At 44.4% G+C, this 22842-nt stretch overlaps 1 protein-coding gene across 2 annotated transcripts in view; it reads right to left on the reverse strand.

Moving 5' to 3' along the window:
- The window catches only part of LOC104317333 (PI-PLC X domain-containing protein 3), a 179059-nt gene extending 160410 nt beyond the window's left edge, over nucleotides 1-18649 (reverse strand). The window contains exon 1 of one of the 2 annotated variants that reach the window (XR_011322965.1): nucleotides 18520-18628. Coding sequence is in view for 1 of the 2 variants with exons in the window: in XM_069775213.1 (XP_069631314.1) it covers nucleotides 18520-18622 (103 nt within the window). In the remaining variant the exon portion in view is untranslated. Of the gene's footprint in view, nucleotides 1-18519 lie in introns of both variants that reach the window. The other variant, XM_069775213.1, reaches the window with a different exon arrangement.
- Nucleotides 18650-22842: the final 4193 nt, after the last annotated feature.

Below are 22842 nucleotides of genomic sequence, written 5' to 3' on the forward strand. Positions count from 1 at the left end.
AGTCCTCTGAGGACTACAGCAGAGACTATAGTAAGAAGCAGAGAATATAGTAAGAGCTTCAGGCTGCACATCCAAGTAATAGAAACTGGGAATAATTACAGCTCTGATTTGAATGACATTGTGATTTAAAAAAAAAGTCAGGAGGTGAGATGGTAGGGGACAAAATTATATAGGAACATACACAGTTTTTCTGTTAATTAAAAAAATTAAATGTCTAATTAATGTTCAGCATAGCCAATTAAACATTCTTTTCTTATTTTTGCTCTTTTAAAATTTAAATAATTTTAAATTAGGTGTCATTTTAAAAGAAAGTTATTTTGAAAATGTCAAAACATTTCAATATTTCTAAAACATTAAGTTAGAAAATATCAAGATGAAATGTTTTCCTACATATTTTCCTCAAATACAATTAGTCATCAAGTTTGACCCAATTTCACAAATAGTATCAGTGGTTCTCACAAATCTGTTTTTCCAGTAAATTTCTGTTTAGCATCAAAATTCCTCCCTGCTGTACCTCTCTCCATCTGAGGTACCACCTCTTCTGCTTCCTGCTGTTGTTTCCTTTGATTATATTAGCAACTGCCTTTTTGTGTGGACTGAACTTCCTCCACCTCTTTCTCCATCAAACTTTTATGTGCCGAGCTAGTTTTAGTAGTTCCTTTGCAAGGTCTGTATCAAATAGATACACAGCACCGAGGATCCGTATTACACTGCTGTGATTGCCACCTAGGTTTTTTTCCAGACAGTGTTTAAAAACTGTATATACACAAACAAATTGAAGAACTGACATTCAGTATTGATGTCTTGGCTGGCTCTTGGTTACAGGCTGTCATGGTTTAACCCCAACCAACAACTAAGCACCACACAGCCACTCGCTCACTCCCCCTGCAGTGGGCTGGGGGAGAGAATTGGAAGGGTAAAAGTGAGAAAACTCATGGGTTGAGATAAAACCAGCTTAATAGGTAAAGTAAAAGCTGCACACATAAGCAAAGCAAAACAAGGAATCAATTCACTACTTCCCATTGGCAGGCAGATGCTTAGCCATCTCCAGGAAAGCAGGGCTCTATCACGCGTAATGGTTACTTGGTACTCTCAACCTGTCCCCCTTTCCTCCTCCTTCCCCAAGCTTTTATTGCTGATCATGACATCCTATGGTCTGGAATATCCCTTTGGTCAGTCAGGGCCAGCTGTCCCAGCTGTGTCCCCTCCCAACTTCTTTGTGCACCCCCAGCCTACTCACTGGTGGGGTGGTGTGAGAAGCAGAAAAGGCCTTGACCCTGTGTAAGCACTGCTCAGCAGTAACCAAAACATCAGTGTGTTATCAACAGCCAAAACCAGTACACAGGCTCAAGCCACCATGCTCACTCTCTGATACCTTCATGCTATTCTACTGATGTCTGGAAAGTATCTGATTGGGGTCAGCAACTATAATTCTTCTTTTGGGGAGACTGGTAAAAAGTATACAGCAGCCTCGGGCCAAGCAGCAGTCACTCTGAATAGCAGGAACAAAAAAACCCCAACCAAAACACCAGAGCCAAGGACAGCCCAGTGCCTGGACCACAGCCTGTGCCGGTCTAGGGTCATCAAACACCCACTAGCTCCTCCGCAATAACTGCTTCATCTCACAATAGAGAGAGACTAAGCTGCTTATTATCCTTTATACATTTTCTGGCTTCCAGCTCTGGCCTCACACAACTAAAACCAGCTTTGTTAATCAGCTGGATCCCAGAGGCTATATAGAATCATAGAATCATTTAGGTTGGAAAAGACCCTTATGTCACAACCCATGTTGGACAGACCAGGGAGGGGTCGTGGTGAATTTGGAATTCCCTCAGGCTAAATTAAGGTGCAGTGACACCAAACAATCAGTTAAACGTTTTGTTCATGGCAGAAGCAAACTGAACTTGGAAGGCATAACAGTAGGTGGTGTGGTTTCTCACAACAAGAATTGGCATGAAACTATGTCAGTAAATCGTGTAACACGCGGTAACCATATGTACCAATACAGAAAGAAAATAAGGAGAGCCCTCCCGTTGAGTCACAAGGTTCAGAGTGGATCCCCTTGCTTTCTAGACTCTTTTTCAGAGAGGAGCCACGGGGCAGCAAGATCCACTCTTAGTCCCAGACTTGGTCAACGGTTTTATGTCTTAAAGGGATGAGGTGTAGGGATTGTAGAAAAAAAGAGACAGAGAGAGAGAGAGAGAAAAGAGAAAGATTTCACCAGTCCTGGGTGCAGCGTTGGTCCAGCCAGTCTAGAGGTCCAGTTCCGGAGGGCGTGCCCACACGAGGCTTCCATTAGTGTCCTTTTATAATCTCCTTGCCCCTCCTTCGGGCGGGCACTCGAACTCATTAGGCTAATTAGGTGTCATGCACGGTTTGTGCTTTCAGAACCTTCGGGAAATGGGTCGGTGGGCTTGGGGGTCATTTGGGGAGTAACTTCTCCTTCCCTGCAGGTATGACCATTGTTTGATCTTTGGCCATGCATGGTGAGCTGCCCTGCTCAGCGTATCAGAACACAGAATTGCACATCCTCCAGCACTCCCTCCATGTCCTGTTGCTAACTGGCTTCTCACCTGCCTGCAGAACTTGCCCCACCACAATGTTTGAGACATTAACTCTTTCAGTCTCTCACACCTTAAGATCATCGAGTCCAACCATTAACCTAACACTACCAAGTCCGCCACTAAACCATGTCCCTAAGCACCTCCCCCCCCCATGTCTTTTAAATACCTCCAGAGATGGTGACTCAACCACTTCCCTGGGCAGCCTGTTCCAATGCTTGACAACCCTTTCGGTGAAGAAATTTTTCCTAATATCCAATCTAAACCTCCCCTGCTGCAACTTGAGGCCATTTCCTCTTGTCCTATCACTTGCTACTAGGGAGAAGAGACCAACACCCACCTCACTACAACCTCCTTTCAGGTAGTTGTAGAGAGCGATAAGGTCTCCCCTCAGCCTCCTTTTCTCTAGACTAAACAACCCCAGTTCCCTCGGCCACTCCTCATAAGACTTGTGCTCTAGGCCCTTCACCAGCTTCGTTGCCCTTCTCTGGACACGCTCCAGCACCTCAATGTCTGGCCCAAAACTGAACACAGTATTTGAGATGCAGCCTCACCAGTGACGAGTACAAAGGGACGATCACTTCCCTAGTCCTGCTGGCCACACTATTTCTGATACAAGCCAGGATGCTATTGGCCTTCTTGGCCACCTGGGCACACTGCCAGCTCATATTCAGCCAGCTGTTGACCAACACCCCCAGGTCCTTTTCCACCAGGCAGCTTTCCAGCCACTCTTCCCCAAGCCTATAGCGTTGCATGGGGTTGTTATGACCCAAGTGCAGGACCCGGCACTTAGCCTTGTTGAATCTCATACAATTGGCCTCGGCCCATCGATCCGGCCTGTCCAGATCCCTCTGTAGAGCCTTCCTACCCTCAAGCAGATCGACACTCCTGCCCAACTTGGTGTTGTCTGCAAAGTTCCTGAGGCTGCACTCGATTCCCTCATCCAGATCATTGATAAAGATATTAAACAGAACTGGCCCCAATACTGAGCCCTGGGGAACACCACTCGTGACCGGCCACCAACTGGATTTAACTCCATTCACCACAACTCTTTGGGCCTGGCCATCCAGCCAGATGTTTACCCAGTGAACAGTACACCCATCCAAGCCATGAGCAGCCAGTTTCTCCAGGAGAATGTTGTAGGAAACAGTGTCAAAGGCTTTACTAAAGTCCAGGTAAACAACATTTTTTCCCCTCATCCACTAAGCGGGTCATCTTGGCTGACTGGGCCTGATCACCCGGTTGTGCTGTACGTGCCACGTGATGGCACTCAAGGTGATCTGCTCCATAACCTTCCCCAGCACCGAGGTCAGACTGACAGGCCTGTAGTTCCCCAGATCCTCCTTCCGGCCCTTCTTGTAGATGGGCATCACATTTGCTAACCTCCAGTCAGCTGGGCCCTCCCCAGTTAGCCAGGACTGCTGATAAATGATTAAAAGTGGCTTGGTGAGCACTTCTGCCAGCTCCCTCAGTACCCTTGGGTGGATCCCATCTGGCCCCATAGACTTGTGTGTGTCTAAGCAGTGTAGCAGGTCGCTAACCATTTCCCCTTGGATTATGGGGGCTTCATTCTGCTCCCCATCTCTTGTCTTCCAGCTCAGGGGGCTGGGTACCCCGAGAACAATTGGTCTTACTATTAAAGACTGAGGCAAAGAAGGCATTAAGTACCTCAGCCTTTTCCTCAGCCTTTGTCACTATGTTTCCCCCTGCATCCAATAAAGGATGGAGATTCTCCTTTGCCCTCCTTTTGTTGTTAATGTATTTATAGAAACATTTTTTATTGTCTTTTACCGCAGTAGCCAAATTAAGTTCTAGTTGGGCTTTGGCCCATCTAATTTTCTCCCAGCATAATCTCACAACATCTTTGTAGTCTTCCTGAGCTGCCTGCCCCTCCTTCCAAGGGTCATAAACTCTTTTTTTTTTCTTTTTCTGAGTTCCAGCAAAAGCTCTCTGTTCAGCCAGGCTGCTCTTCTTCCCTGCCAACTCACCTTTCAGCACATAGGGACAGCCTGCTCCTGTGCCTTTAAGATTTCCTTCTTGAAGAATGTCCAGCCTTCCCGGACTCCTTTCCCCTTCAGGACTGCCTCCCAAGGGACTCTGTCAACCAGGCCCCTGAACAGGCCAAAGTCTGCCCTCTAGAAGTCCAAGGTAGCTGTTCTTCTAGCTGAGACAAGGGGAGTCAAAAGAATCTCAGTAGACATAATAAAGGGGGATGAAAGATGATTAGTGCTTACATTGTTGAAATTAGCTGAGGTAGAGACAGTCCTTGATAAGAAGAGCTGGCCCCAAGAACCGGCCAATGAGGCAGAGACAGTTCCTGATAAGAAACAGGAGCTGGCCCCAAGAGCCAGCCAAGACTGGTTATGCGGCTTGGGTGAATACCAAGAAATCACTGAGCCTGGGCAAGGAAAGAGGTTACTAGCGGTGACGAAGAGGAGTCATCTATCTTCATCTCTGCGACCACCAGACGACCACCATAAAGAGGCACTGCGCAAGCGCAGTTGGGAGGAGACTATGGAAATGACCTCTCGGAGCTAATTTTAATATGAAGCAGGGATAGGTCATGCATATGTATAGGCCTATTGTGAATATGTAATACCTGACTGTATAAACTTGAGGCAAACTGCCGAGTCGGGCGCGCACGACTTTGGTGGGACTACCCCCCGTGCTGCCCAGCGCTGAATGAACATACCTACTTTACAATCCCACTGATTGTGGAGTCTGTTTTCCGCACGTCAAAATGTTCACTGTGCCCAAGATGGCCTCCAACCATCACATCACCCACAAGTCCTCTGTTGGCAAACAACAGGTCCAGCAGGGCACCTTCCCTAGTTGGCTTACTCACCAGCTGTGTCAGGAAGTTATCTTCCACACGCTCCAGGAACCTCCTAGACTGTTTCCTCTCTGCTGTATTGTATTTCCAGCGGACATCTGGTAAGTTGAATTCCCCCATGAGAACAAGGGCTAGCGATCGTGAGACTTCTCCCAGTTGCTTATAGAATATTTCATCTGCTTCTTCATCCTGGTTGGGTGGTCTATAACAGACTCCCACCATTATATCTGCCTTGTTGGCCTTTCCCCCAATTCTTACCCATAAACACTCGACCCTTTCATCACCATCGTCAAGCTCTAGACAGTCAAAACACTCCCTAACATACAGGGCTACCCCACCGCCTCTCCTTCCTTGCCTGTCCCTTCTGAAGAGCTTATAGCCATCCATTGCAGCACTCCAGTTGTGTGTCATCCCACCATGTTTCCGTGACTGCAACTATATCATAGTTTTCCAGCTGCACAATGGCTTCCAACTCCTCCTGTTTGTTGCCCATGCTGCATACGTTGGCGTAGATGCACTTCATTTGGGCTATTGATCCCGCCACCTTTTTTGGGGGAGAAGCCCTAACTCCCATGTGACTGTTCTCAGGTGCTTCCGTGGTTTCTAATGTGTCGACAACCCTTGCGTCTTTGCTGCCGCGTGGATCTCCATCCCCTACCCCCACCAAGATGGCTAAGGTGTTGCGCGCATTAGTACAGGGACATTTCAAATGTGCTCCAGTGTACTCAGCACATCGTGGAGCAGACTGAAGGACCTCACCAGCACACCGTCCCTCAAACATTGGCATGCCGCCCCCAGGCTTATCTCTAGTGAGCCTGGTTTTATACCTTTCCCCCTTCAAATCTAGTTTAAAGCTCTTTCAATGAGCCCTGCTAACTTCTGTGCAGAGATCCTTTTCCCATTTTGAGACAGGTGTACCCCATCTGTGCTAGCAGGCCTGGTGTCGTGTAGACCAACCCATGATCAAGAAAACCCAAAATTCTGCCAGCGACACCAGTCTCGGAGTCAGATATTGATCTGCTGGGTCTTCCTGTTTCTTCCCTCATCATTCCCTGCAACTGGAAGGATAGAGGAGAACACTATGGTGGCCTTCTACGACAGGGTTACAGCCTTGGTGGATAAGGGAAGAGCAACAGCTGTCATTTACCTGGACTTGTGCAAAGCACTTGATACTGTCCTGCACAACATCCTTGTCTCTAAAATGGAGAGACATGGATTTGACGGATGGACCACTTGGTGGATAAGGAATTGACTGGATGGTCAATTACTCCTGTTTTTATAAAGGATGTAGCCTCAGAGGAAACTGTAAGAATTTTGTGGTGTAGGAAGTACACTACCAAAGAGCTAGGAATTGAAATCATAACATGGACCAGACCATCCAATCTTTCAGTGACTTGTTCTGATCCCTGCAGAGCAGGAGGACGTGACAGGATCAAATACATAATGGCACAAAAGCAAACCATTTCTCCTCAGTACCAGTACCATACCAACCCAAGCTCTCAAACAAGTCAGTGTCTGGTTTTATCAGTTCATACTCAGATCATTTCCAGCCAGAAGAGCCTGCATCATTGACAGCCGGTTCATTAAAACTGACCTTAGAAATCCCAGTTTTCTCCATATTCCAACACTGTGATTTCTAAAGGGAATCTTGCTTCTTGCACACTAGAAACAACAGCATTCATCTGTACAGACACTGTTCGTGTCCTTTATTCATCTGTACACACACTGTTCGTGTCCTTTACAGTGTCCCTTGGCTTGTTTCCTCTATAAGACAGCTACATCCAAAAATTACTGAAGCTGGCTTGATTCCTCCTTATTTATTGCTGTCAACTTATAAAATGTTTCTCAAAACACTCACTAGGCACATGCACTAAATAACACTTGGCTAACAGCACAAGTCCAGCTCCCTCTCACACCAAGAGCCTGCACTACTAGATAAGCCTCAAAGCATGACTAGAAGGTCAAAATACACATGCTCCCTGTTTCCATCCCAGACAGGACTCTTTTGAGACAAACTCTCCTACTGGAAAGTGTAAAGGCTATCAATTTTGCATTGGAAGTAGGGTAAGCCAGAACTTCAACTGAGCAATGCTTTGAAGATTAAAGTTCATCAAAACTGAGCATCTCTGTGCCATTGGAAAAGCCTCTACTTCAACCCTAGAGATGGTGAGAGAACTATACCAACTGGGGGGGAAAGTTGAAGCATTAAAAAAAAAAAAGCAACAAAAAACCCCAACAAGTCACAAACATTGCCTGAAACAGAAAATTTCAGATCTGGAGTCACATACTTAAATGGCCTAAATAGTCCTGAAGTTAAACATGCAGTTTGTTGACAAAAAAAAAAAAAAAATATATACACTGCTGACTCCTGTGGCAGGAGGAGGCCCATTACACACAAGCAGCAAGCACAGCTAATTCCAGCACACACCTGTGGAAACAATACAACTCCCAAAAAGCACTTTTAGTGCAGTGAGGATACAGAGATGAATGCAGACAAATCCACAGCATCTGCTATTCAGTGTCCAAGTTAGTTAGATCTTTGCCTGCAGGAGAACTTTCAGTCCACACCTTCCCTCTTTTTGTGGCTGAAGATAACAGGAATTTCTGTTCAAAACCAGCTGGGATGAGCTGGGGCTGGATGAAGCTAACTAACTAATGATTCACTTCAACTGCAGTGCAATACAGACCTCCAATGCAGTCCTCATTGCTTTCCAGCAATGGAAAAAGCTGGAGGCAGATGCCTTCTGCAGTAGCTTCAAAGTGATCTCCTGATCTGTCATACATAGATAAGCCAATTTTGAGATGTCAAAGCAGACACTTCAAGTCTGAGGGAACCAATGCAAAAGACTCACTTTTTTGGATCACGTGATGGGAACAGGCATCTGTGCACCTGAGATATAAGGAACACGACCTCACCGGCTTGCATGGCTTCTGAGACAGTATTTGTGAACATGATCTACATTGTTGGAACTAACAGTCTTGCAAAATTTAAGGGCTTCAGCAGAAAGAAATAAGAGTAATCTTAAAATAACAAACATGTTGGGATTCCTGCGCTAGCAAGTCGAACCAGTACCTACTCAAACAAATTCCCCTCTGCTGACAGAGCAAGTGCTGAGTGGCATTTACATGACTGGAGAGCCGCACTCCACCAAAAGCTTATGTGAGCTTTGCAGTGTAAAACAAACAGCCTTTCTCCCAAAGCACTGTCTAGGGGTCAGTGAAATGTTCCACAACCCATGGAGCATGCTTCCTAACCAAGCTCTCCTCCTAAAAGCAAGGCCAGCCTCAGTATCAGTGGTCTTCCTGAGATTACCAGCCCCAGTCTACAGATGAAGAAAACACGGCAGAGACTTCTAACAGCTTTCTTAAGATTATACAGCAATCTCACAGATAATAAAAATGACTAAACCTTCTCCATTTCTCTTCTGTCCTTTAGTAGCAGGCGCCCGAGTGAAACATCAGAAAACAATTCCAGTCACATGCTGGTTCAGAAGATGTACAAACATATAATTTGGCTTTGGTGTGAACATCCAGACTAGTTTGAAGCTCGTATTTTTGAAGAATACAAAGTTTTAACAAAAGGATTTAGCAAAAACAACAAACAAACATTTTGAGACTGTAAGCCAACAGTTTGATTATATTGCACTACATGTAACTCGAATATTAAACATTTTGCCTACTCTCACTTAAGTCCCAGTTTAGTAACCTTTTGTAGTTATAGAACCAGGTTGCATGGCTGCCAAAATATAAATACATGCCAAATGTTTAATAAGATTTTTAAATCAATCTTCTGCCAAGCCATTAACGCATTGTGGATGGTAGTATGACAACAATGTAAAGCAGAAAGCATACTATTCATCTCAATGGGTTTCGTTTTCTAAAAAAAAAGCTATAGAATTTATTTAAAAGTCAGGTTAGTTCAGTGCCCTTTATCTTAGCTTTTTTAAATCACAATCAAAAATTATAAACCAATAAACTTCCTGGATAGGTTTTTGCCTTCATAGCAGCAGTACGTGTCATGCATCCCGATCATTTGAAACATCCTAAGTGTCACATACAGAGGAAAGCTGTGCTGGGTTTGTGTGGCAAGGTTTTCGTAGCAGGGGAGCTACAGGGGTGGTGTCCTGGTTTCAGCTGGGATAGAGTTAATTGTCTTCCTAGTAGCTGGTACAGTGCTATGTTTTGAGTTCAGTATGGGAAGAATGTTGATAACACTGGTGTTTTCAGTTGTTGCTAAGTAATGTTTAGTCTAAAGTCAAGGATTTTTTCAGCTTCTCATGCCCAGCCAGCGAGAAAGCTGGAGGGACACAAGAAGTTGGGAGGGGACACAGCCAGGGCAGCTGACCCAAAGTGGCCAACGGTGTATTCCATACCACGTGATATCACATCTAGTATATAAACTGGGGGGAGTGGGGGCAGGGGGGGGGATCGCCGCTCGGGGACTAACTGGGCATCGATCGGTGGGTGGTGAGCAATTGCACTGTGCATTGTTTGTATATTCTAATCCTTTTATTATTACTGCTGTCATTTTATTAGTGTTATCATTATCATTATTAGTTTCTTCTTTTCTGTTCTATTAAACTGTTCTTATCTCAACCCTTGAGTTTTACTTCTCTTACCGATTTTCTCCCCCATCCCACTGGGTGGGGGGGAAGTGAGTGAGCAGCTGCGTGGTGCTTAGTTGCTGGCTGGGGTTAAACCACGACAGGTGGCTTCTGAGAGAATCTGCTAGAAGCTTCCACTATGTCCGATAGAGCCAATGCCAGCCAGCTCCAAGACGGACCCACTGCTGGCCAAGGCCAAGCCAATCAGCGACGGTGGTAGCACCTGTGGGATAACATATTTAAGAAGGGGAAAAAAACCAAACCCAAACCCAACCCAAAACACACCGCAGCAGCCAGAAGAGACAAGTGAGAATATGTAAGAAAAACAGCTCTGCAGACACCAAGGTCAGTGAAGAAGGAAGGGGAGGAGGTGCTCCAGGCACCGGAGCAGAGATTCCCCTGCAGCCCGTGGGGAAGACCATGGTGAGGCAGGCTGTCCCCCTGCAGCCCAGGGAGGTCCACAGTGGAGCAGATATCCACCTGCAGCCCATGGAGGACCCCACACCGGAGTAGGTGGGTGCCCGAAGGAGGCTGTGACCCCGTGGGAACCCCGCGCTGGAGCAGGCTCCTGGCAGGACCTGCGGACCTGTGGAGAGAGGAGCCCACAGAGCAGGTTTTCTGGCAGGACTTGTGACCCCGTGGGGGACCCACGCTGGAGCAGTGTGCTCCTGAAGGACTGCACCCTGTGGAAGGGACCCATGCTGGAGCAGTTTGTGAAGAACTGCAGCCCATGGGAAGGACCCATGTTGGAGAAGTTCATGGAGGACTGTCTCCCATGGGAGGGACCCCACGCTGCAGCAGGGGAAGAGTGTGATGAGTCCTGCCCCTGAGGAGGATGAAGCGGCAGAGACAACGTATGATGAACTGACCACAACCCCCATCTCCACCCCCGCGCGCCGCTCGGGGGGGAGGAAGTAGAGAATTCGGGAGTGGAGTTGTGCCCGGGAAGAAGGGAGGGGTGGGGGGAAGGTGTTTTAAGATTTGGTTTTATTTCCCATTACCCTACTCTGATTTGATTGGCAATAAATTAAACTAATTTCCCCAAGTTGAGTCTGTTTTGCCCTTGATGGTAATTGGCAAGTGATCTCTCCCTGTCCTTATCTCGACCCACGAGCCTTTTGTTATATTTTCTCTCCCCTGTCCAGCTGAGGAGGGGAGTGATAGAACGGCTTTGGTGGGCACCTGGCATCCAGCCAGGGTCAACCCACCACAGGAGCTTAGCCTGGAACCACAGCTAATGAAATGCATTTTTTCCCCTCTCTTTCTCTTTTTCTAGCTATTCTGGAATATTTCATTTCATAGTTGAAACACTAAGATGAAGCATTTAAGCATGAAGTATGCGAGCTAAACAGATAAGAGATTAGATGAAGCAAAGATTAACCTTCATTTAACATGAACAGAGATGTTTTAAAAGGTGGCAAAGCATCTGAAAAGTGTTCCAGTGACTTGTTTTAAATTAGATCATGGTGAAAACTGTGAGATGGCTTTAAACTAGATAGAAAAAGGCAGAATGTGTACTTCTAAAAGAAAGGTACAACATATTCCATTTCACTTTGAGAAAAACAACTTTTAAGTGGCTATGACATTTTGCTAATGTAGGAACATCACACAGTGAAGATTCTCTTCAGATAGTTGAACCCGAGTTGATGAAAGACTGAGGACCCTCAGCATCCAGGGGAGCTGGCAGCACTCAGCACCTTTCAGCATTTAGGCTCCATTATCTACCAGGCACTAATCTACAAGGGAAGAAAGATCCTCAGCTTTGCCTCATGCATTCTGGACAGATGACAATTTAGGGAGGGGTTACTATTGGTATTATAAAGTGCTATTTATATTTTTGTTGTTTAGCTGTTCTACCATGTAACCACTGGTAGAAAAAAATTAAATTATTTCAGAACTCCAGATTATCCAACCACAAACTATTTCTTTGCTACCTATCTATATCCAATAAGGAAACTGAACCCTTACTATAAAAACATGAAATATGACCTCAAGTGGTCTAGCTGTGCAAACATACACAGCACCAGTACAGTTTTCTATCAGAAGCATATAGACATGAAAATAAATGCACAAACTATTCATCACTGAAATACCCCAGAGGAAAGCACTAGCAATTCCCATTTCTGGCAAGCTACTTGAGAAGGGAAAAGAAGCATTTAATTGCATTTGTTTACACTGATTTACCCCAGCATTTCAGTATTTCTGTACAGTTACTAGTTGATACTATACAGCTGTTCAATATAATGGAAAAGTTAAGATGAAACCAAGGTATGCTACAGTAGGTCAAATAAAAAAACATTCAACTTTGCAAAAGTTTAGATTAAAATACAAACTTTCAGATTTTGAACCACCTTTCTTCCAAATTATATTATTTGCAGTGTCCCATGGGCTTTACTGTAAGGATTGCACAAGCAGATCTGTTCACAAATTAAGTACCTATAATTTGTACCTACTTTGAAGAAAGGACAAGATGGGCATGGAGGTTATTCTCCCTGGAACTGGCTGCTCTTTGAAGAGCAGAACTGTTAAACACAAATCTATTTGCTGAATCTGAAAAGTATGTATTAAAGATATATAACCAATATCTAATTAAGTAGCTAAAATTTTAATTAATATCTCTATGCAGAGTAGTAGAAGAGATTGCATTTCTTCTTTTAAATACAATATACCCCCTATGAGGGCTAAGCCCTCTATTTAAAGTTATAGTTTTCATAACTTTGTCTACTTTGCACCTGCATTTTTAATTACTTGCACAGTTGAGTGTGTCTGAGCATCTTCAAAGCAAGTATCATTTTGTGTGAAATACACAGTACAAGTTGCACTATAGTAAGAACTATAGAAAGTTACCAAACATGAAACACATGCAGAGTTAAAAATTGTCAGAAGGTAAGGGCAGTTTGGATACACAGAACAGTAAAGAAGTTTTTGGCTAAGAGATGAAGTGAAACAGAAATTCAATGAGGTGGTGTCCTGGTTTCAGCTGGGATAGAGTTAATTGTCTTCCTAGTAGCTGGTATAGTGCTATGTTTTGAGTTCAGTATGGGAAGAATGTTGATAACACTGATGTTTTCAGTTGTTGCTAAGTAATGTTTAGACTATAGTCAAGGATTTTTCAGCTTCTCAAGCCCAGCCAGCAAGAAAGCTGGAGGGGCACAAGAAGTTGGCACAGGACACAGCCAGGGCACCTGACCCAAACTGGCCAATGGTGTATTCCATACATACCATGTGACGTCCCATCTAGTATAGGAACTGGGAAGTGGGGGGCAGGGAATTGCTGCTCAGGGACTAGCTGGGTGTTGGTCGGCGGGTGGTGAGCAATTGCCCTGTGCATCATTTGTACATTACAATCCTTTTATTACTACTGTTGTCATTTTATTAGTGTTATCATTATCATTATTAGTTTTCTTCTTTTCTGTTCTATTAAACCATTCTTATCTCAACCCACTAGTTTTACTTCTTTTTCCCGATTTTCTCCCCCATCCCACTGGATGGGGGGGGAGTGAGTGAGCGGCTGCGTGGTGCTTAGTTGCTGGCTGGGGTTAAACCACGACAGGTGGAAAGAGAAATAGTTCCAGATGGCAATAAAGCCATTTCCTCTGTCACACCTGCCATGGTGTGACAAGGGAGGTCAGAGAAGCCAGCTCTGCTGGAACTAAGCCACAGGAGACAGAGTGGACAGAGATTACTGGATTAAATAAATAGCTCCTGTTGGGAAGCCAAGCAAAAGCGGTTTCAAATTACTTCTTGTAGCAGATGGGCAAGTAACTGAAGGGCTTGAACTGTTTGATTTTTATGGCAGTACGAGGAACCAAACAGCTTCATTCTGTGCATGCTAGAAACATGTAATGGCAGGGGAAATTAATGGTGAATGCCACAGGAAACTGTATCACAAATATTTCTGAAAGGGTTGGAAATGACACAGCATGTGCAGGGCCAGTGAGAGACTGTTTTAGGGATAAAAGTGACGTAAAAAGAAGCTCATCACCAAGGAAGATGACAGCTATCAAAAAAAAAAGTTAGGAGAGTCAGTTATGAAGATCTTCATTCATTTTGTTGAACAGAAAATAAAGCATAAAGTACTTATTTCGGGTATAACACCACTGAAAGAGTACAGGGTGCACTGGAGAAAGAAACAGTTCTTCCAGATACTTACGTGCATGCCAAAAGCTAAGTGGGCAACCTGCATTATAAGCTTATAAGTTTACCTGCATTATCAGTTTATGGTTCTAAGCAGAGCTAATTTTGTACAGAATCGGACCCTGGCAAGCAAAGTGGAGGTACTCTGTTGACCGCTAGTGGACAGATAAGGATGAAACAGGTCCCAAGTGCTTCCCAAAGACAATCACTCTTTCACTCTAAGAACATCCAATTTATCAGCTATTCAAGCTCAAAATTAAAGAGCTCCCTAATAACATTTAAACAGTGAAAATGTTGTGTATCTATGTAACCTACAAGGAAGTATTTTTAGCCATTTTTTAAGATGAAAGAAGTTTCTGGTGGGGCTGAGAATGAGAAGTGTCCACCCAAGAAGTAATGACTTGAACATTTGCAAAGCATTACAATGAAAGACAAAAATTTAAAATATCATTTGAAACAAAGCTGTTATGTTACTTCAGCAGTGCTGTCATTCACAAAATGGCTAAAATATTCTAGCTATGATAACATGCATGCTTTTCTCAAGTCTCCCCATACCATCTTCCATCTCTTAATACATCTTTGACACTGACACACATCCTCCCTTTTTGTAAGCTAATTCTCTATGAGGTCTTGCTCTTTCTTTTCAAAGCATGATGATGGTGGAAAAGTGGGAAATACAAGTAGAAAGAGGCTCTAAGACTTGAAAAAGATGGGTAGCATAAAAAAATTCCACCTGCCCGCAGCTTCTTATTTAAAATGAGCCAAATTTAGCTCTGCTGTGTCTAGTAATTGCTTTCTGGCCGATGGACAAAGAACTTTATAGGTCAAAATAGAAAAAAAAAATCCCATCTGAGAAACAAAAGAAGCCAGTCAGGTCCTGTGCATTCCTCATAAGGAACTACATTAAGCAAACACAGCTGCCAAGCTGGTATCACTGTGAAAATAATTTTCACTGAGAATTGTATTGCTCACAGTGAATCCTCAGATGACAAGAGCACACGCTGAGGCCGAAGGTTTCATCTGCTCAAAGAAAGTATAAATCCCTCATATGAAACAAAAGCCTGAAGAATCCTAACTCTCAAAATTATGCACTCGGGATATTTTGGGTCTCAAATTAATTCAGAAGATTTTAGCTACACTATATGAATGACAGACATGTCCCTAGCACACATCAGGATTGCTCATATGGCAGATCTTAGGCTAGCACCAATTTTGGTGGAGGGATTAGTTACTTGGGGAGGAAAATACTTTCTTTCATTGTAAATTATTCTTAAAGTCTTCTCAGAGGCTTGGGGAAAAGGCAACATTATTTGTATAAAAACTCAGACTGATAGAAAACTAGATACATATTTACAGATTGTCAATAAGATAAAGGTAATTGATCAGTAAGTGGGTCAATTCATAAGGAAATGCTGCCTACTGACATCTATTTTACTGCATTGTTCATGTCCTCAACCCAGATTAAGACGACGGCATTAATACAGCAGAATACATAGACTCTCTATACCTCACCTTCTATCCTCAATTTGAGGGCACAAAGATTTCAGTTCTATAAATGTACATTATCTACAAAAAACTATTTCTTATCCTGGTCAGAGAGGCATGGACATTCAACAAAACTACATTTTACCAACTACCATAAGACACCCCCCCAAACAACAACAACAACAACAAAAATCCACAATCCTCCACCTTTTTCTAAACCAGACTGTTGTGACTTTAGCCAGGCAGATCTTTTAACATAAGAGGCAGTTTACAAATACTAGGAGACATACACCTTGGGCTGAAATCTTAAGCATATATCCTTTCATTGTTCTAATTGTCATAGCAATAGAAGATTAAATATGCATGGTATTTTCTGGAAGCTAAGAGATTATTTTGTTTCCAAATAGCATATACTATTATTTGCCACTGGTATCCTTCACATGAAGAAAATCTGCCATTTGCAGTGCAAGAGAACATAGACAGACAGCACGATAAAAGAAGAAAACATTATGGTATAAGGAATGACCCTTGTATTTGGAAGAAATCCAAATGGAAAAGTTTCTGATTGACAAAGCTGGCAGAAGTTATATTAGAGACCTCTGCCTCATCTACTGGATTCCTGGTCTTCAGAAACCAAAAATACCTGGCTTGAACTGCAGAGAATGAAATGAGTGAACAAATCTGGCACTGACTATGGAAGCATAAGTGCTGATAAATAGTATAAATTTGTGCCTGCATAAGCTTAACAAATAATAAAAAAAAGATGTGCTCTATCATTTTTTTAAACATAATATGAACACTACCTTCAACAGTATTGTTTAAATACGATCATGACAGAATACTGTTTTTTGCTTCTCTCTCTGCAACAGCTAAAATATTACATGCATGTCTGTGCAAAGACAACACAGTGTATCATCTCAGTTCCAAGCACTCCTTCTAAACAATGAGAAATGTACTGATGATTTCTAATAAAACAACAACATTTTTTCCCTAATATACTGGAACATCCTCTGTATTGGATAAGTGATGATACATTAATTTGTAAAATTCATTCTAATATTTTCAAGCTAGTAGTTTGTTTTCTTCAACATTAGCATTGGACTGTTACTCAGGTTCTGGAACAGAATTCTATCCTGCTGAATTAAGTTCAAAAATCAGTATTCCTACTGCTGCAAATGAAGTTTAAATCCTGCTGGGGAAAAAAAAAGTTTACTGTTAACTTCTTTTCTTTTTTTCCTTTCTTTTTCTCCTTTCTTTTTCTTACTAAATGTAAAGAAAATGCTATTTACAAGATATAACAGTAACTCTATCAATACATTAGTAACTAAATGTCAGTTTCCAAACCAGTTAAAAATTCACAAGTTAAAATTATGAAGATTTGACAAATGAGGCTTCAGATTCTATATATTCCTTACATTAACTACTTGGATAGTATTAATAGTTATTATTCACAAATAGCATTAATGTTCAGCTGTGGTCATATCGGAAGAAACTTCCAAAGTTTCCAAAGTGATCTCCTCAAAGCCAAGAAAAAGTCTCTAAAACAATACATTTAACCTGTAAAGGCCCAATGAATTGCAGACAGACTCATTCCTCATCATAGCCAATATTCTGTAAGAACATTCCACAGTTTGTGGGTTAATGAAAAGTTATTAACACCAAAAGCTTTTTACAGCTCCAACATGATTTGACATAACAGTTACAGATGCTGGATTCCTATGCCTTGGAGGGACACAATTTTATACAGGATATATTCAACCAATAGCAAAAAATAGGGTAGCAAGTAAAATACTAGACATAGCTTTTGTAAACTGTAAGAGACTAAGAAAGAGATGCATGATTTTAAAAGGCCACACCTATGTTTAAACAAAATTATAGAAGACACATTCTAGCAAATAGCTGTTGCAATTACATTGACTTAAAAAAAAAATCTTTACCTAATGATATAAAAATTGATGTAACACGAGCAGCTGCTACACAAAACTTGTAAGAAGTGAATATTTCTCATAAAGAGCTTAAGAGACATTACAGCCTCAGCATCTCTGAAACCTCATTCCTGTTAGATATCTCAGAGGGGACAGGATGCTGGTAAAGAAGTCTTGCAAAATGAGGTGCTCCCTCAATCCATGGATCATCCAAAACAATTAATGTTTTGGATTCTGACGTATTTTCCCTAAGTCTACAGTTATAATTAATATCTTACTGAAAAAAATGCAGTGGGGGAAAGAAAGAGTTCACAGTCAGAGCACTGTGACCTGCCAGTTCTCATCTTACTTAAATTAGCATTGAGATCAAATGTTTTCTGAAGGCAACAAGAAATGAAGTTGCACACTGGTGCAGTCTATCTACCCTCACGACAGCTGGCAGCTCTGCATCCTTCCCCGGTTTCACCCCGAGCTCAGATTTTCAGACCTGACCTCGTGACACAAGTTTATGAGGAACATGGTATTTTGCTCGTACATGAGGTCCAGTAAATGTATTATTATGCCAGTAAAGCAGTATAGGAACATGTTATTTTTCCACACAGATAACAGATCCAGCCTGTGCACTCTGCCAACCATCGCCTCCAAGTTCGTTACAGTTTGGGGCTGCAAGAACCGCGTCCTGCAGGCACCTCTCTATGCATCTGCCCCGCTCGCTCATATTTGAGGCAGCGCACGGGAATACGATAAAATATTTCAAGAGGAGAGCCACAGCAGCACAGCCCGGGGCGCGCTGCCTCCTCAGCGGTCTGGCCGGGGACGAGCGGCATGAAGAAAGTAAAACCCGTTAAACACTTCGCTTTCCTCCCCCCTGGCGCATCCTAGCCCACGGGAGGAGCGGTCCCGGCGCAGCCAGGAAGAGCAGGGGCGAGAGTCGGCCCCGCAGCAGGGAGTGGGGACGAGCATGGGCGCCCTACCTGGGATGGCCAGGTTGGTGAGCGGGGTGCGGTGGATGCTGCTGGGCAGAGCTGCCATCCAGTCGGCGAACCACAACTCGTTCTTCCCTTGCGACGAAGCCATGCCACCACCGTATCCCTGACGCCCTCCCGCCGCCGCTCAGCTCCAGCTCGCCCGGCCCCGCCCCGCGGGAGGGCGCGCACGCCCCGCCTCCCAGAGCCCTGGCGAGCCGAGCCCGGGCGCTGTCCCCCAGCCGCTTCCCTGTGGCGCGAGGCTAGGGTCCTGAGACCTCTCAGGGATGCTACCGGTGCCGCCCTGTCCCCTCTCAGCGGTACGCTGGTGGGGCTGGACGGCATCAACGTGTTTGGGAGGGCGAACCTGCCCTAAACAACAGACGGGGTTTGGGGGGAAGGAGCAGGGTCAAGGCCCAGGGCCCTGGGCAGGAGCCACATCTGCACCAACCCCTCTCAAGTGCCAACATGCACCTCTCCAGCCAGCCGGCTCAACCACATTGCCATCCCGCCAGTCAGGTGCAGGCAGCCCACCCGAGAGCTCAGCCACTGCCACAAAGCTGGAGCCGATAAGGCATCTGCTCCTGGGATGGCATTTAGGGGCATTGGCTGGCTTTTGTTCCTCTGCATAGCCCTGTGACTTTGCAATAACCACCCTGACCTTGGCGATTAGTTGGTTAAATACCTTCTCCACTGAGACCTGGGCACAGCTAAGACACCCCTAACAGCTGATTCCTGTGGCTGGCTTGTCTGCCTGGTTTCAGCTGGGAGAGAGTTAATTTTCTTTCTAGTAGCTGGTATAGTGCTATGTTTTTGAGTTAGGTATTAGAAGAATGTTGATAACACTGATGTTTTCAGTTGTTGCTAAGTAATGCTTAGTCTAAAGTCAAGGATTTTTTCAGCTTCTCATGCCCAGCCAGCAAGAAAGCTGGAGGGACACAAGAAGTTGGGATGGGGCACAGCCAGGGCAGCTGACCCAAACTGGCCAACGGTGTATTCCATACCACGTGATATCACATCTAGTATATAAACTGGGGGGGAGAGGAGGCGGAGGGATTGCCGCTCAGGGACTAACTGGGCATCAATTGGCAGGTGGTGAGCAATTGCACTGCGCATCATTTGTACATTCTAATCTTTTTATTATTACTGTTGTCATTTTATTAGTGTTATCATTATCATTATTAGTTTCTTCTTTTCTGTTCTATTAAACTGTTCTTATCTCAACCCATGAGTTTTACTTCTCTTCCCGATTTTCTCCCCCATCCCACTGGGTGGGCGGGAATGAGTGAGCGGCTGCGTGGTGCTTAGTTGCTGGCTGGGGTTAAACCACGACAGGCTAGTAGCCTGGAATTAGAAGGTAGGGAAGCCAAGCAGCTGGGATCGCTTGCCAGAGAAGGTGGCATTGACAAGGCAATTGCAAAAGGGACAGAAACCCTCAGCCTCTGGAGGCGACTCCTGTCAGGTGTGAAGGAAAGGTAACCCTTTAAGGAAGATGTTATATGTCAACCAGGCAAGTGGACCACCATGGAGAGAGGTATCCAATATCTGAAGGAATTAGCCATGCTAGAGACGATTCATTATGACCCGGACAACCCACAATTACCCAAAGATCCAGACAAAGTCCCATGCACACGACCCATGTGGCAGAAGTTTGTACGGAGTGCACCATCGTCCTATGCCAACACATTGGCAATAATGACCTGGAAAGATGAAGAGGCACCGACAGTGGAGGAAGCGGCTCGCCAACTCCGGCAATACAAAGAAAATCTCTCCTCCTCCCTACAAGCTTGCATTTTGGCTGTGGAGAAGCTGTCCCAGGATTTCCAGCAATTCAAAGACAATACATCCTACTCCCCACTTGTAAGGACCAATGTCTCAGCTATTAGGAGTGAGAGTTCCTCTGCCCAAGAGAGACAATATAGAAGGTACACGCCACGAGGTGCCCTGTGGTTTTACCTATGTGATCATGGAGAGGACATGAGGAAATGGGATGGAAAACCTACCTCAGTCCTAGATGCACGGGTATGTGAGTTGCGAGGAAAAACAACTACAAAGGGGGTATTGGTGGGCTTTTGGTACAGCTACCTTGGAGACGGAGGGAATTAAACAGCTGTCCACCTTGCCCGGTCTCTCAGAGGACACATTGATTGTGGGGTTGCTGAGGGTTGAAGAACTAGCGCCAATTGCTACCACGACGGTGCACCGGCGGCAATATCGCACCAACCGAGACTCCCTGATTCCCATCCATAATCTGATTTGCCGATTGGAGAGCCAAGGAGTGATCAGCAAAACTCGCTCACCCTTTGTCGCAGTAGAGACGGACACGACAAACATCAGATTATGCAAAATGGCTACTTTATTGTTCTAACAAGCCTTTTTATTACCTTCTTCAAAGTATGTGTTCATATATGATTGGTTTAGTTAGTAACTAACAGTTCATGATTGGGTAACAGTTTCCCTGCTGAGTTGTCAGGACGGTTCCTCTTATCATTGTCTTGTTTGCACAGCTCTTCTCGGGACTTTCCAGACTCTCAAGGATACACTACAAGCTGCTCAAGGTCACGCTGCTCATGCATTGTCAGGCATTCTGCAGACCCGCTGCATTCCCCAACAATTCCCCCTTTTTGTATTTGTGCTAAAAATATTGCTCTGGTGGCCCTCTGCAGGGCCCTTTGCAGAAGGCTGAGAAGACAGGGCAACATTAGGAGCACAGTTATCACAATCAAGATCACTACCCCCACAGTCTTGAGCAGAGATATCAACCATCCAGACAATCCCCAACCCTCAAACATCTTTGTTAGCCAATCTAACTCATCGCTTTCTGTCAACTTCCTGACTTCCCTCTTTAATTGTTGAATGCTACTGTAAATGGATTCTGAGTGATCGGATAGATTCATACAACACATCCCTTCAAACTCATCACAACCATGTCCTTGTGCCAAAAGCAAAAAATCAATTGCAGCTCTGTTTTGTAGCATAGCATGTCTGACACTATCAACGTCTAACAGTAAATCAGATAATACTACACCAGTTTGTATTCAGGGACCCCAGAATTTGTGATTCCTGGGGTGGCAATGAGGGTGAATGCCCGATCCGTGGAAACCAGGCATTCCCATCCATTGAGTCCATGACCTGCTGCACAGGGGTCTCCATCAATAAGTTCTTAAACTTTGTTGATGTCAGTGGAACCCCCTATTAAACCTGTGAAAAAGGGATTGCTTGGTGTTGCTGTACTGAGGTATAAGCAATCTTGTCCGGTCATGTCAGCCAGGGTCATCCAGATGTTTTCTTTGGTTTGCGGCGGTATCCATGACTATGTCCATCCGAGGACTGTGAGGAAGATAGACCATCCGTACATTCTTGTGCCGTCTTGCTCCGCGAACTCAGCCCAGCAATCGGTAGGTGCCAGCTTTACGTGGGCGTCCCCACAGAGGCAAAAATGGCCTTGCCGTACACCAGCCCGATGCTCTTTGGAAAATCCCGGTATTTATACATTTGCAGAGGAATGGATTTCAGCACACGTGGCCAGTGGGTGCCAAAATCCACCTCAGTTGCAACCTATGACGCATGCGCTCGCTGGCCAGGCGTGCTGCATGAGTCATAGCCACCCTGTCTATTGGTTCATGGGCTTTGTGATGCAGTTGCAATGCACAGAGAATCTTGACCTGTTATGTTGGCCAAGGTGACCTACACGTTAGTTTTTGGCTGAGGTGGTATTCATATTGCTGCACCATCTAGGATGTTCCAGATGACGATGGTCGTGCAAATCAAGCAGGAGTCCATTGTGGGCCTGTATCTGTGGAAACAAGCATAACCTCGCCCCCAGGTTAATAGCTCACATGGTCCACTCCACTGACCAGTAACTAAATCTTTAACATATACTTTGATGCCTTTTTGTAAATTCTGTGTTGAGAAAAGAGAACAGAAATGTTGAAAAAGAGGAGGTAGAGAAGAATTATCCCCATAATGGAGAAAGTTAAGAACATAAACTGCTTTATCTAAAAATGCCTGTGGTGGTTCCCCAATCATTCCCCCTTTTTGTTTTTGAAGCTGCCGCTTCAACATGCCATGTGCATGCTCAGCAATTGCTTGTCCTGTTGGGGAGCGGGGAATTCCTGTAACATGAGTAACACCCCACAGATTAAAAAATGTTTGAACTTTTCGTGAAGCATATGCTGGGCCATTGTCCGTTTTAATTTGGCGTGGCACCCCAAGCATAGAGAAAGCTTTCTGCAAATGTCGACTCGCATCTTTTCCGGTTTCTCCATTATGTGCTGTTGCTACCAAAGCATGAGAATAAGTATCAATAGAAACATGAACATATTTCTGTCG

The sequence above is a fragment of the Haliaeetus albicilla genome, chromosome W (genome assembly GCF_947461875.1).
Source record: "Haliaeetus albicilla chromosome W, bHalAlb1.1, whole genome shotgun sequence".
NCBI classification, from domain to species: domain Eukaryota; kingdom Metazoa; phylum Chordata; class Aves; order Accipitriformes; family Accipitridae; genus Haliaeetus; species Haliaeetus albicilla.